Here is a 14,908-nt window from a genome sequence, read left to right as displayed (position 1 = left end):
GGCTGGATCTTTGGATGACATGCAGCTCATATAGCCATCTCAGTGAGTTAACGAAACCCCTTATGATTAACACGAGACATGCTCATGTACAGTGCATCGTGGCTTTCACATTATATGACGTGACAGACAGCTAGTTGTCCAGTACGGTGCCGTTCACACAGCACAGGTTTGCCGAGAATGCTGTTGTGAGGCTTGAAAATTTACAGGTGTCAGTTCGGTTATAGAATGCGGTTATCACACTCGTAAATAACCGCCTTGTGTGTGAACGCAACCGTATTAAGCACTCAAAACAGGTCTGAAAACGTCATGGTTACTTGTGTAACCTCCGTTCCCTGATGGAGGGAACGAGATGTTGTGTCGATGTAGTGACACTAGGGGTCACTCTTGGGAGCCCGAGACACCTCTGGTCTTTGATAAAAGGCCAAATGAAAATTGGCGAGTGGTATTTGCATGCCACTCCCCCGGACATACGGGTATAAAAGGAGCTGGTATGCAACCACTCATTCAGGTTTTATGCTGAGGAGCCGATATAAGGTCCAGCCATTTCTGCGGGTAGTTCAGCGTTGTGGCAGGAGGGACACAACGTCTCGTTCCCTCCATCAGGGAATGGAGGTCACACAAGTAACCATGACGTTCCCTATCTGTCACTCACTTGACGTTGTGCCGATGTAGTGACACTAGGGGTCCCTATACGAAACGCCACAATTGGCTGAACTGCGTTACATGAACTGGCTGTGTGTGGTAGGCAGACTACTGTGTGCCTCATAGCCAGCACACCAGGTCGACATGTAACCTCCCCCAACATAGTTATGAGTGTCAAACGGCCCTTTGGGGACAAGTCGACTACCCAAGAGATAGAGACAGACTTAACCCAGTCGTTGCCTCTTTTCCCCTTCTCTTTTTTCCACTCCCTAAAAAAGAAGGGGGATTATCCGACTGGGCCACTAGGTCTAGTCGGGGGGTGTCCCTCCCAAGGGGAAGACACCGCGGAGACCACACTTCGCCCAAAGAGAGGGGAGGGAGGATATTTAAGTGAAGAATACGTCACATGGTCTTTCCAACCATGTGGAGAGTCTTCAAGGTAGATCCTACCTAATGGGGGAGGAGTTACAACAAACATGGAGACTGGGGCAGAGGGGCTCTGCCCAAGGAAGACACAGTTTGCCAACAGGGAAACGAATTAGCGGAAGATATATATCGCATGGGGTTAGCCTTACAGGGAACCGCCACATGCGGAGCACCTACCCCAGAACAGGACTCTTAGTTAGCACGTGTACTGGACCGGCAGCGAGTCTCTCCGAAAACTCGACTGACACAGGGCTCGGAGGAAGTCAACCAGGGAACAAAGTTTGTGAACACTACTGGGAATTAATGGCACATGTCTTCAGCTCCAAGGGAGGTGGAAGGCGCTATGTGCAAGTGATACACCCGGCCGGCTATCCTGGGCTTATCCGCTTGTATTGCATGCCACTACCTGGGATGAAACCAGTTCCACCCGGAGGTTGTAGAACCTTGCAAAGGTGTTGGGTGTTGCCCAGCCTGCTGCTCTGCAAATGTCTGTTATAGGAGGCACCCCTGGCCAGGGCCCAGGAGGCCGCTACACCCCTGGTAGAATGGGCTCGTAGCCCTACCGGGGGTGGCATGTCCTGGGCGTGATATGCCATAGTTATGGCGTCAATGAGCCAGTGGGCGATCCTCTGCTTGGAGACAGCGCTTCCTTTCCGCTGTGCACCAAACAGACAAAGAGCTGCTCACAGATCCTAAAGCTCTGCGTGCGATCCAAATAGATGCGTAAAGCACGCACCAGACACAGAAACGACAGGGCTGGGTCTGCCTCCTCCTGGGGCAGCGCTTGCAGGTTCACCACCTGGTCCCTAAAAGGGGTGGTGGGAACCTTGGGCACATAGCCTGGTCGGGGTCACAGGATCACGTGAGAGTAACCCGGACCGAACTCCAGGCATGCCCATCTCGGGGCTCGAGTCTGGAGCCAGTGCTGAAGCGGCCTCATATGCATCAACCCGAGCGGGGTGGCCACCGCCGAGGATGCCATATGCCCCAGGAGCCTCTGAAAACGTTTCAGAGATGCTCTGAACCGGGAAGAGCTTGCTCTTTTCCCAGTTAACCCAAAGTCCTAATCGGCTGAGGTGTGAGAGCACCAAGTCCCTGTGTGCGCACAACATGTCTCGAGAGTGAGCTAGGATTAGCCAGTCGTCGAGATAGTTGAGAATGCGAATGCACACCTCCCTTAACGGGGCAAGGGCAGCCTCTGCGACCTTCGTGAAGAAGCGAGGGGACAGGCCGAAAGGGAGGACTTTGTACTGATACACCTGACCCTCGAATGCAAACTGCAGGAAGGGTCTGTGTCGAGGAAGGATCGAGACATCGAAGTATGCATCCTTCAGGTCTACCGCCGCGAACCAATCTTGATGCCGGACGCTCGCCAGAATGCGTTTTTGCGATCTCCGCGCGCAAAGATAGCAGCGTTTTCGCTCTTGACCAAGGTGAAGTGAATACTGCTAAACCTGGGCGGGCGCCTGGCAAACTGAATCGCGTAGACGAGTCGGACAGTCCGGATCAGCCATCGCGACGGATTGGAAAGCGCAAGCCACGCGTCCAAGTTCCAAGGGGACAACTTCGGACGTACCAGCAGGTGGGGCCTCACGGCGGGGCGGAGTTCAAGGTGCCACACCACGTCGTGGCCGTGCTGAGTCTAGGGACATCGAAGCACTTACCTGGCTCCTTGTGACCACCCCTGGAACAGCCTGAGATGGGGGAGGAAGAGGCCTGTCCTCGTAACCCGTGGAGACTGTCACATCGGGGGCGGCTGAGTGCCACAGCTGGGCGCTCAGGGGCGGAAAGACCACCGCTGGAGCACCAATCCTGCAAGAAAAAACCCGTGGATGGTAGTCGTGATGACGACCGTGCACACCGGGTATGTGACCCAGGGAGGAAGGAAACCGCTCTTTTGCTGAACTGTTTTCCGCCCGGCCATCCACTGGGGGATGGAGTGGTCCTCTTACCAGCTCCAGGTGAGTGGGTTCCTTCGTCCCTGGGTCATCCGTCTCAGGGGCGCTTTGACGACCTCCATGGGTTCCTAGGCGCCGACTGTGAGACGAGTGGCGTCTGCTTCATGCGGTGGGCTCCACGCCGTGCCGAAGGGGCGGGCTGCGGTGGAGCCGGTGCAGTCACCGCAGGGAGAAACCCTTGGCGTTGAGCAGACGGGGTGCGGAATTTCGAGCCGCACCGGGGCAGGATGTGCCGGATCACCTCCGTCTGCTGCTTCACCGCCAAGAATTGCTGGGCAAAGTCCTCGATGGTGTCGCCGAACAGGCCAGCCTGGGAAATGGGGGCAGCAAGAAACAGTGTCTTGTTGGCCTCACCCATCTCGACCAGGTTGAGCCAAAGGTGGCGCTCCTGGACCACTAGTGTGGCCATCGTCCGCCCGAGAGACCGCACCATGACCTTCGTCACTCAGAGAGCGAGGTCAGTCACCGAGCGCAGTTCCTGCATCAAATCTGGGGCGGCACTACCCTTGTGCAGTTCTTTCAATGCCTTGGCTTGGTGGACCTGCAGGAGAGCCATGGTCATTTCGGCATCAGCCTGTGACTGGGCAATCGTCCCCGAGGGGGGGAGCCCAGCTGAGGCTTCTGCGTCCGACTGGACAAGCCCACTCTCCGATGCTGTACCGCAACCTGCAGTACCTGACCATGTAAACATGCACATTGACTATGTTTACATGGACAACAGAAAGAGGCTTAGTGCAAGAAAGCGGTTTATTGCGAGAAAGTGACGTTCACATTTACATGCACTGTATAAGCGGCATACTCTTTACTCCCATATACATGCGGCTCGGTCAGTTAGCAGCTTTTACCACAGCAACGCTTGTGTAAATAACAAACATGGCATCCGAGGAAGACTTCATTATTTTATTCTCTGTTGCTTTGCTTTATTTCCAGATATTCCCGTGTTGTTGCTGTGTTTGTTTCCTTAACTTTCCATCGCGATATGCAGCGGAACTGCACTGTAATAGTGGGGATTCCCTCTTACGTAAAACTTCTGGATTCCCCCAATGTACGAGCACAAACATGCAAACATGAGGCACTGTAGTCAATATTTTACATCGGTGTGTATAAATGGGTATAGTTTATCGTGTATGTGCTTTTCCCACTTTACTCTGAAATGTTGAATTCTTTCCACTGTGTTGACTTGTTGTTGGGCTCCATCCTATGACATTTGTCATCCAGTCTGTTTACGCACATGCACACTCTTCAAAAATCTTGATATAACGGCTCTTGTGTGTTTACATGACCACATTAGCCGTGTTCTCTGGGGGGAACATGGGTGTGTTTACATGACGTTTCAGAATGCCCCTTTCTGCAAAAATCCTGGAATAAACCGTTTAAGTGCATGTAAATGCAGTCAGTAACATGACCTGAGTTAATTGAAAAGTGCTCGCATAATGCAATAACACCAAAAAAATTAAGACATATACCCGATCAAGGCATTATATTAATTTAAAATTCCTGTTTTCTAAGTGCAATATAAATTGCATTTATCTCAAATAAATTGCAGTTAGATCAAATAATGGCTATCAAACAATTACTTAATAATCATGACAGGCCTGACCATCACTGATATACAGATCTTCAGCTATTCATTCACATTTATTAGTAATGTTTGCATCCATACACATCCATAACAGCATTGCAATGTCATGGCAACCACCCACAACACCCATAAGAGTTTTGCGAATCAAACCCTTTCACCCAAAACAACAATGATGGTTCCAAGGAAGTGTTTCCTGTAAGAATGATGTTTTTGTGGTTTAGATACTGAGAAAAGTTTGCACCCAAAAATATGCAGCTAAACTTAAACACGTCAAATACGCAGAATCGAGTGAAGGACAGTTTGCAGAAGAGCATGTGATGCAAAATTGTGGTCAAACTGAGAGATATAAATTGAAAGATTGAGGAAAAGACATACAGAAAGGAGAAAAAGAAGTGCTTTTTAAAGGCATCTGTTCATGCCTTTAAAGGAAACATCATAGCATATTTGATGAGGACCATTTTACCCACTAATAAACTCAAAGATGACGCACAGCTCTAATGTTTGAGGGAAGTCGCTTTGGTCATGAGGAGCAGCGGAAATATTCATTATAGTAGAGCGAGAGTTTCACCACAACTGGAGTCCATGGAAACCAAGACAAAAACTATAAACAAAATAAGCTAACAATGACTCTGCGTTCTTAAAGAGCCCATGAAATCAAGAGTTTTGCGGCTCTTTCCATGTCTGTGCCCTACATGTATACTGCTCTACAAAGTCAAAATGCAGTAGGGTCAATGACGTGATGCTCTTTTATTTTTTTGTCCGGATCAATCAAGTTATTCAAAAATACATAAAAAATGCAATTCACACAATACACAACAATGACTCGAATAAACCTCTTCCATAATGAACATGTTTTCAATTACTGAGTTCAAAAAAATGTTGATATTTTTTCTGGGGCTTAAATAAAAATGTCATGTGGTGTAACTGTCCCGAAAAAGTAAAACAGTCTGAAAAAATAACTGCAAAAAAAAAAAGAAATGTTGGCATGAGTAGTACAAAATAATATTTTATTATCATTTCTTTAAAGCATGATAAAAAAAAATTATATTCTTGACTCAAAAATTCATAATATTTGAATAGTTATAAATATATATATATATATGCACTGGTGGCCAAAAGTTTGGAATAATGTACAGATTTTGCTCTTATGGAAATTGGTACTTTTATTCACCATATTGGCATTCAACTGATCACAATGTATAGTCAGGACATTAATAACATGAAAAATTACTATTACAATTTGAAAAAGATGTTCAGAACTTCTTAAACTACTTCAAAGAGTCAAAAAATCCTCCACGTGCAGCAATGACAGCTTTGCAGATCCTTGGCATTCTAGCTGTCAGTTTGTCCAGATACTCAGGTGACATTTCACCCCACACTTCCTGTAGCACTTGCCATAGATGTGGCTGTCTTGTCGGGCACTTCTCACGCACCTTACAGTCTAGCTGATCCCACAAAATCTCAATGGGGTTAAGATCCATAACACTCTTTTCCAGTTATCTGTTGTCCAATGTCTGTTTCTTTGCCCACTCTGACCTTTTCTTTTTGTTTTTGTTTCAAAAGTGGCTTTTTCTTTGCAATTCTTCCCATAAGGCCTGCACCCCTGAGTCTTCTCTTTACTGTTGTACATGAAACTGGTGTTGAGCGGGTAGAATTCAATGAAGCTGTCAGCTGAGGACATGTGAGGTGTCTATTTCTCAAACTAGAGACTCTGATGTACTTATCCTCTTGTTTAGTTGTACATCTGGCCTTCCACATCTCTTTCTGTCCTTGTTAGAGCCAGTTGTCCTTTGTCTTTGAAGACTGTAGTGTACACCTTTGTATGAAATCTCCAGTTTTTTGGCAATTTCAAGCATTGTATAGCCTTCATTCCTCAAAACAATGATTGACTGACAAGTTTCTAGAGAAAGACTTTTCTTTTTTGCCATTTTTGACCTAATATTGACCTTAAGACATGCCAGTCTATTGCATACTGTGGCAACTCAAAAACAAACACAAATACAATGTGAAGCTTCATTTAACGAACCAAATAGCTTTCAGCTGTGTTTGATATAATGGCAAGTGATTTTCTAGTACCAAATTATCAATTTAGCATGATTACTCAAGGATAAGGTGTTGGAGTGATGGCTGCTGGAAATGGGGCCTGTCTAGATTTGATCAAAAATGACTTTTTTTTTCAAATAGTGATGGAGCTGTTATTTACATCAGTAATGTCCTGACTATACTGTGATCAGTTGAACGCCACTTTGGTGAATTAAAGTACCAATTTCCTTCTGAAACAGCAAAATCTATACATTATTTCAAACTTTTGGCTGCCAGTGCATATATATATATATATATATATATATATATATATATATATATATATATACACATACACACACACACACACACACACATATATATATATATACACACATACATACATATATACGTATATACACACACACACATACATACATATATATAAAATTATTCATTTTTTCTTTTTTTTCTTGCAAAATGTTTGAAAATATTTTGAAATGAATGATTATTTTGTGTACACTCATGTATCCAAAGTCCAAAGAAAAATGATTTTAATACATTTACACCACATTACACCACAATAAAAAAAAAAGTAAAAAAATATTATAAAATTCTAAATGTAACGTCATTGTAACTACGCAAACACAAACTGACCAATAAATAAATAATAAATGGCTTTAATGTTTTTTGATTGTCCAGGCAACTGAGGATAATAAAAGAGTCTCACTTTGTTTTCTCTGCTTTTGAGCATAGCTAATCCAAACCCATCTGTCACAGGACAGATTATCATAACTCACTTTTGGCAAAATGTGTAGTTACTGTGTTTTGCCTTTGCAGGGCAGTATGCTAGTGCACTTCTAAAAGGTGACAATCAACTGATAGCATATTTAAAATTCACATTTTTTCCACATATTGATGGCATCAATATGACACCAAAACAATGCTTTGAAGATTTATAATATAGCACACAAGCCATAAGGACTATGTTTATGGTGCTTTCATGGTGTTTTTTTCTTCTTTTTTGGAGCTTGACACATTTGGTCACAAAGAACTGTCATTGTTAGGAAAAGAGTTGCGTGAAGATTTCTCAAAAATTCTGCCATGTTCCACAGACAAAATAACAGCATACGGGTTTGTAAAGCATAAGGGTGAGTAAATAATGACATGGTGTACTATTCCTTTGATGGTTTTAACTTGCATCTTTCAGCTCAGATGTCTTAAAGGACTGACTCAAATCATTTACAACTATGGAATTCAAGTTTATTTCCTGTAATTGATCTCATAGCATCAACTGGTGCCATATTTCCATGAAATGCTGGACAATGGAGAATGATTGGCCTGAAATGTCTAAACTGCCCCACTGACAGACTTTAGCAAGAGTCCAGAGAGACATGCTCTTTAATTCTGGGCCAAAAGTCAAAGCAGCTTGCCATTCCATCTCCGTCTGTCCAGTCAGCACTTGTGAAAGCAGTCTAGAGGAAAGAATGGCATTACGGGTTCACAGCGGCAGAACATTGAGAGTGGACAGCAGTGTTAAAATCACTCCTTCATGCCCCATATGGAGTCAAGAAGAAACAGTGAAAGAGCACAGGGATGCACGACAGAATGCAAATAGAGAACAGAAAGTATCAATAAGCAGACATTTTTAACCAAAGCAGATTAAAGCACACTAATTAAAGGGACAATATCCATGGAGGTCAAGGGCTCAGTGGTGATCAGGTTCATTGCTCATATACCAATCAGCCACAGCATTAAAACCACCTGCCTAATATTGTGTAGGTCCCTCTCGTGCTGCAAAAAACAGCGGCAACAATCATCCTTGCGATTATCTAATCAGTCAATCGTGTGACAGCAGCGCATAAAATCATTCAGATACGGGTCAGGAGCTTCACTAAATGTTCACATCAACCATCAGAATAGGGAAAAAATGTGATCTCAGTGATTTTGACTGTGGCATGATTGTTGGTGCCAGATGGGCTGGTTTGAGTATTTCTGTAACTGCTGATCTTCTGGGATTTTCACACACAACAGTCTCTAGAATTTCCTCAGAATGGTGCCAAAAACAAAAAACATCCAGTGAGAGGCAGTTCTGTGAACGGAAATGCCTTGTTGATGAGAGAGATCAACAGAGAATGGCCAGACTGGTTTGAAATGACAAAGTCTACGGTAACTCAGATAACCGCTCTGTACAATTGTGGTGAGAAGAATATCATCTCAGAATGCTATTCTGAGATGCGGGTAGGCGCTGTTTTGTGGGTTGGTGGCATGAGGGGTACCTACACAATATTAGGCAGGTGATTTTAAACGAGAAACCTTCCGATTTTCATCCCTGAGCTTTAACCACATCAATAACATCACACATCATGTCAATAACATCTTCAATCTCAGATGATACTGGAGAAGCTATTAAATATAGCCTATAACAAATAAAATTCAAAGCAATCCATTCACATATTTTATATTTGTAAATAATATGTTTTTTCAGAACCTACTGTGTGCGTCTAAAGAGCGAGAGTGGAAGAGGAGAAGGGAGAAATATGGGTTGGTTCTGCTCTAGTCCGCTCATTGACATACTGCTGCTCCGTTAACCTACTTTACTTGTCTATTCCAAGAATCAGAATGCACCGAGGGAGACCTCAAACACACATAGAAACACGGTACAATACATGGTCATGAGGAGCAAACGTCAGACACAAATAACATCTTAAAATAGCAGAGAATCACACTTTGGTGGGGTTAGATCAGAAAAAGGGAAAAAGGGAGGGAAAGAGGTAGAGGAAAATTTAAAGAAAGAGAGAGATAGAGAGATACGGGCTTTTCGTACTTGAAATCAAGGCCTTAACCACCACAGACATTGAGGGGGACACATCCTCCACAATATTCAGAATAGTTGTCGATCCGTATATTGGCTTTAGAATGACAGAATCTTAAATTTTTAGTCCTGTGTTATCTTGTTCTATGTTTCACACTGTTAATACTTTAAATTGGCATTGTGAGTGATCCTGAAATCGTGATTTCCCACATGTGCAACCATAAACCTGGGATAACATTCTTATCAGTGATGTAACAACATGGAGTGCCGGGGGGGGGGATCCCTTGGACAAATACAGCATGTGAAATGTCATCACTCCAGGTAATTAGGGATGTCATAAAATACAGATATATTGATTATTGATCGTCATATTATTTTTGAGTTGCATTCCTTTCAATGTAATCTGACGTAATAGCTTTGGGAGACCACAAGGGTGCGACATAACGTTTACTAAAGCTGGTCGCGACATGAACAAGGCATCACACACACATTACGAGCTGATGAGTTTGCAGGTTAGTGTATGAAACTGGTGTAACTGCGCAAACTGAACGATTAGAAATGACGACGTTTATTATGCAATTTCTCTGTATGTAGCCTTGAAGAGGTCTTTCATTTAAGCTGTCAAAACACAAAAAGACATACTTGTAACTAAAAATACATTGTGTAAGCTATATGAAAGATACTTATACACATATCATATTTCATCCAATAATGACTAGAGTAAATAATCTATGTCCTTTGATAATGATTTGGGTAGAATTGAATGGAAAACTATGCTTTACTCAACTATGGAGTTGAGCTCCGTGGCGCGCCAGAATTTTTAACAGCCTATGGAGATGGAGAGTGTGTGTGTACGTACCTTCATAGAAAATAACTGTTTTGAATTTTAGAAACCGCCTATTGTCTGGCAGATGCGTCTGGTGTGCGACCCACTTTAATTAACCTTGCCGCTCACACTTCAGGTTTGCTGCAGAGTTTTTAAAATCAAATTTCAGACTTTTTAAGACCTTTTTCAAGACTTCAACAAATAACATTCACACCGTATCCCCATACCAAAACAAACCCACACAATCTCAAAATAAATCATATATCACAGATATTATCTTACTTAAACAGGCAGGGGCACACATTCAACATGGCCTTAACATCGCTTATCAGTAAAACAGGGTAGGATATATTCACGTTTAAAATACTTAAGACATGATTTCCATATATATCACATTAAAATTAGTTTATGTAATATGCACTATATAAGTAAATACAAATAAGAGGTCAACCGATACTGGATTTTGCTGATAAGATAATGAGTTAAAAGAAAGAAAATTAATCTGCCAATAGTTTTTACAATTGGTAGCCTATATTAAATGTTATTCATCTTTCCTTCCTGTGATATGGGGCAGACAGAGGCTACAAGAGTCCAAACTGAATTAATATATTCCAATAACCAGGAAAAAAAAAGGAAAAAAAACATTTGATTCATAGCCCAGAACTTTTAACTTTAAAGGCTGAAATACACTGGGGACTCTTTATTTTGCAATATTTGTGATTCACTGTTTCCAGCTGCTCATTCAAACAGATAAAGGAAATAAAATGAGCACTCCTACAATAATGTACAATGTATTACAATATAAACAATTAAATGTAAACATTGTTATATATCATCATCAACAGTTGATCTTTAGTGATCGCTCGTCATAAATTTCTGATATAGCTTAATGATTTCGAACTGCTCTGCAACAGCTGAAAACACTCACAAGCCCTCGCATGCTTGGAGAAAATACACCAGTGCTGCGTTTTCACTCTGAAGGACGCAGCACATGCACTTATATAATAATTGTGTTCTTTTGAAGTTTGATAATCACATTAGGTCATATCACGATTCATGTCTTTCCACCTCCAAATTTAAGACCTCTTTAAATGATTATTAAGACTTTTAAGATATTTATGACTTTTTATGACCTTCAATTTTGTCAAACTGAATTAAAGACATTAAGACTTTTTAAGGATCCACAGGAACCCTACACTTTAAGTTGTGTTAAGAAAGATAGTTGAAAGACAAAGACTATTGTGTAACAAGTAGCCCTATTTATATCTGGGGAAAAAATCCTGATATACTGTATATCGATAATTATCTGGAAAATCTTCCTATTATCGATACGTGAAAACGGCATTGATCCCAAGCCTACAGGTAATGTGTTGGATATCACTGTTCAACAATTTTACCTGTCGACCGATATGGGTTTTTCAATGGCCGATACCGATATCTAAAGAGCAGGATTGGAAATGGGCGACATAAATGCGATAAACATTTAACAACAGCAAATCAGACGTACACAAAATTTCTAAAGTGAAACAAACACTTATTTTCTGCAACATTTACTCAAATTTGCATAATCTAGAAAATAAAAAACCTTTAAAACATGAAGTTTTGACCATCCATTGACAAATCTATTGGTAGATTTTGGAACTGACACAATGGAAAGTTAACACTTCTGTTAATCGGCCAAGTGAACACGGTTATCGGCCTGGTCGAGATATCGGGCTATCATTAGCTAAAGCTAAACACAGTGAGAGTTGTTAGTGCCACAAAATTAATGGTTAAAAACGCTGTTGTTAATCCAGGGTTAAGTATGGTGTGAAAAGTCTTGTAAAGAAATAGAAAGAGAAAGAGACGGTGTATAGCCATAAGATGTGATCTGTAGAACTGAAACCCTACCTTGTCTAGAGCGTCCCGATCAGCCAAGTCTTGAACCGCTAGCAGCTTAATGCTGGAGAGAGAGAGAGAGAGAGAGAGAGAGAGAGAGAGAGAGAGAGAGAGCGATAAGTGATATTACTTTTAATTCATCACATGATCACACTACTTTTTGTTTGGGGTTCAGCTGTAATTGGACATAAAATAAGTAAAAATAACATTGTGAAAATATGGGAGATATTCAAGGTTTGGTGCGTACTCTACAAACAGATCAATAACACATTCACTGATGCCTTTAAATTCGACAGCCTGCTATTTACAACCTACAGCACTGTGGTGCCCTTATTATAAATTATATAACTTGCAAACAAAGCATAAAGGTGATGACAACGATGGTAATGACAACACTGCAAGCAAACAGTGACAGGAGGGAGCTGATGTTTACAGCCTTAATAACCACTTAGCTGTTTGTTTTGGGAAGTAATTTTCCAGGTTAGTATTGCATATTATAATATAGCAAACTGCAGATAGTTCAGTGAGTATTAGCCTTACAATTCAAGAAATTACTCAAACATAAAACAGAAGAAAAAATTTTAATACTGTGTTCTTTTCTGTCATTTTTTTTCTTCCCCTGCTGAAAAGACCAGCATTGCTGGTCACCAGCTAATGTTGTGTTTTGGGTGTTTCATGGGATGCTGGTGTGTTGGTGTCTCCACCAGGCTTTACCAGCCTCTAGCTTAACCAGCCTCATTATAAAGACCATGCTGGTTACCAAGGTTTACATGCTATTTTTTGCTGATGAAAAGCATGGCTATGCTGGTCCACCAGCTAGACCAGCACTAACCAGCATAGACCACCATGGGAATTGCATGCTGGCTAAGCTGGTCTTTTTAGCACAGTTCTCTCTCTTTACCAGGGGTAACCAAATCAACTCCTGGAGATCTACTTGAAGCAGCTTATTAGTGATTGACCAATATGGGTTTTTTTAATGGCCGATATCCAGAGAACAAAGTGGCCAATATAATGCCAATAATGCTTTGAGTGTCAGGGTCTGACCATCATGCAACTTTCACGAGTCAGAGGAAGACAGTTGTAATGGCACGTAACAACAAAATGAACCGTGACTGGACGTTTACATGTCTCAGATAGCTGCTTTACACGTAAGCAGTCAATTCTCGGTGCCTTCACGGCTTGAGAAACCGATCGGCCAAATAGGAAAATGTATCGGCTGATGCCAATAATTTAGAAAGTCCAAACTTCATCCAATTTATCAACCTTGCAATATATATCAGTCAAACACTACAGCTCATCAAGGTGTTCAGGAATACCAATAGAAATTACAGGCAGGTGTGTTTGGTTAGGGTTGGAACTAAACTCTGCAGGAAGGTAGCCCTCTGGGAACAAGGTTGGCTGCCGCTGCTCTATACTGCTTACAACAAACTATGATAACAAAAAAACATGAAAGACCTGCCGAGAAACAAAAAGCACCTTCAGGTAATAAGAAGACATGAAGAACTACCGGAGAAGTAGAGGTACACTATAAGGGATCTCTGGAACCTGATCAAATGCTACTGGGATAAGCTGCAGTGTAATCTTTAGTAACACACAGATAACCAATTTGTGAAGTGGGTGAGAACCATCACTAACAACACACAGGCTGGTAGCCATGTGGTGCTGGGATACTTAGATGAGCATAATCAGCATAATCACCCATCAGTACCTGTAAGGACCTCTGGTCTTCCGCTCCACCTCCCGTGGCTTCCACCTCGATTGCATGATCAGTCCACCTCACCGTAGCCCATCTCTAAGCCTCCAACCATCCTCTCAAATTGTCACTGTTGATCAGGTGGGGTATAGCATAGTAGTCAAAGCTCTAAAAGGTTGTAGGTTTGATACACTCAACACTGTCAAAACTGAAAGATATTCTTGGCACCATTTGGGGTTCCTCAGCTGCCACACCGGCAAAACTCTCTGGAGATCCTCCAGACACTCTTTCAGTTCTCTGAGGAACTTATCTGTAGTTCCTGCAAGAACTCTATAGAACTCTAAAAGAACTTTAAGGATTATCAATGGTTTCTTTAGTAACCCCATCACAAGGCTTTGAGGCATGTGAAATGTACCTCCGAGTACAAAAATAGGATATTTGAGGCTCCTTTAAAGGGTGTTCAGAGGATCACAAGAGGGTTCCTGCTGAGGTAGGCTAATGGAGGAACCCCAAATGGTGCCAAGAGTATCATTTAGTTTTGACAATATTGAGGGTATCAAACATACAACCTCTAGAGCGCTGACTACTATGTTACCCCACCCCACCTGATCAGCAGTGACAATCTGGAAGGATGTTTGGAGGCTTAGAGGTGGGCCACGGTGAGTTGGGCTGGTCATGCAATGAACGTGGAGGCCTCGGGAGGTGGAGTGGAAGACCAACATTCCTTACTGGTGCTGATGGGTGATTATGCAGATTATGCTCATTTTAGGATGCCAACACCACATGGCCATCATACATTTTGGTACATTTGTGGCATCCGCCACCCATTTTGCCCCACCGGCACTACACACAGGCTGGTAGTCATGTGGTGCTGGGATGAGATCCAGAGGAGATCAATACAATAAACCGAGGTACAGAGAGAAACCAAGATGGAGCCAATCTATCAACAAAGGAAATCTACATTCACTCTGGAGGTCAGGACAAAGAGACTCTCTCTGCACTAATCAGAATCAGAAAGTGGCTTTCAAGAGTTGGGTGTTTGAATGCTCAAAGCACAGGGATGTCA

General features: G+C 42.5%; 1 protein-coding gene across 1 annotated transcript in view; it reads right to left on the bottom strand.

The window, feature by feature from the left end:
* The window catches only part of LOC127424841 (endonuclease/exonuclease/phosphatase family domain-containing protein 1-like), a 55,206-nt gene that overhangs the window by 21,478 nt on the left and 18,820 nt on the right, over positions 1–14,908 (bottom strand). Inside the window, exon 2 of the mRNA XM_051670317.1 lies at positions 12,162–12,213. Coding sequence (XP_051526277.1) covers positions 12,162–12,213 — 52 coding nt within the window. The remainder of the gene's footprint in view (positions 1–12,161; positions 12,214–14,908) is intronic.

The sequence above is a fragment of the Myxocyprinus asiaticus genome, chromosome 34 (genome assembly GCF_019703515.2).
Source record: "Myxocyprinus asiaticus isolate MX2 ecotype Aquarium Trade chromosome 34, UBuf_Myxa_2, whole genome shotgun sequence".
Lineage (NCBI taxonomy): Eukaryota > Metazoa > Chordata > Actinopteri > Cypriniformes > Catostomidae > Myxocyprinus > Myxocyprinus asiaticus.
This window is presented reverse-complemented; position numbering and strand designations above follow the sequence as displayed.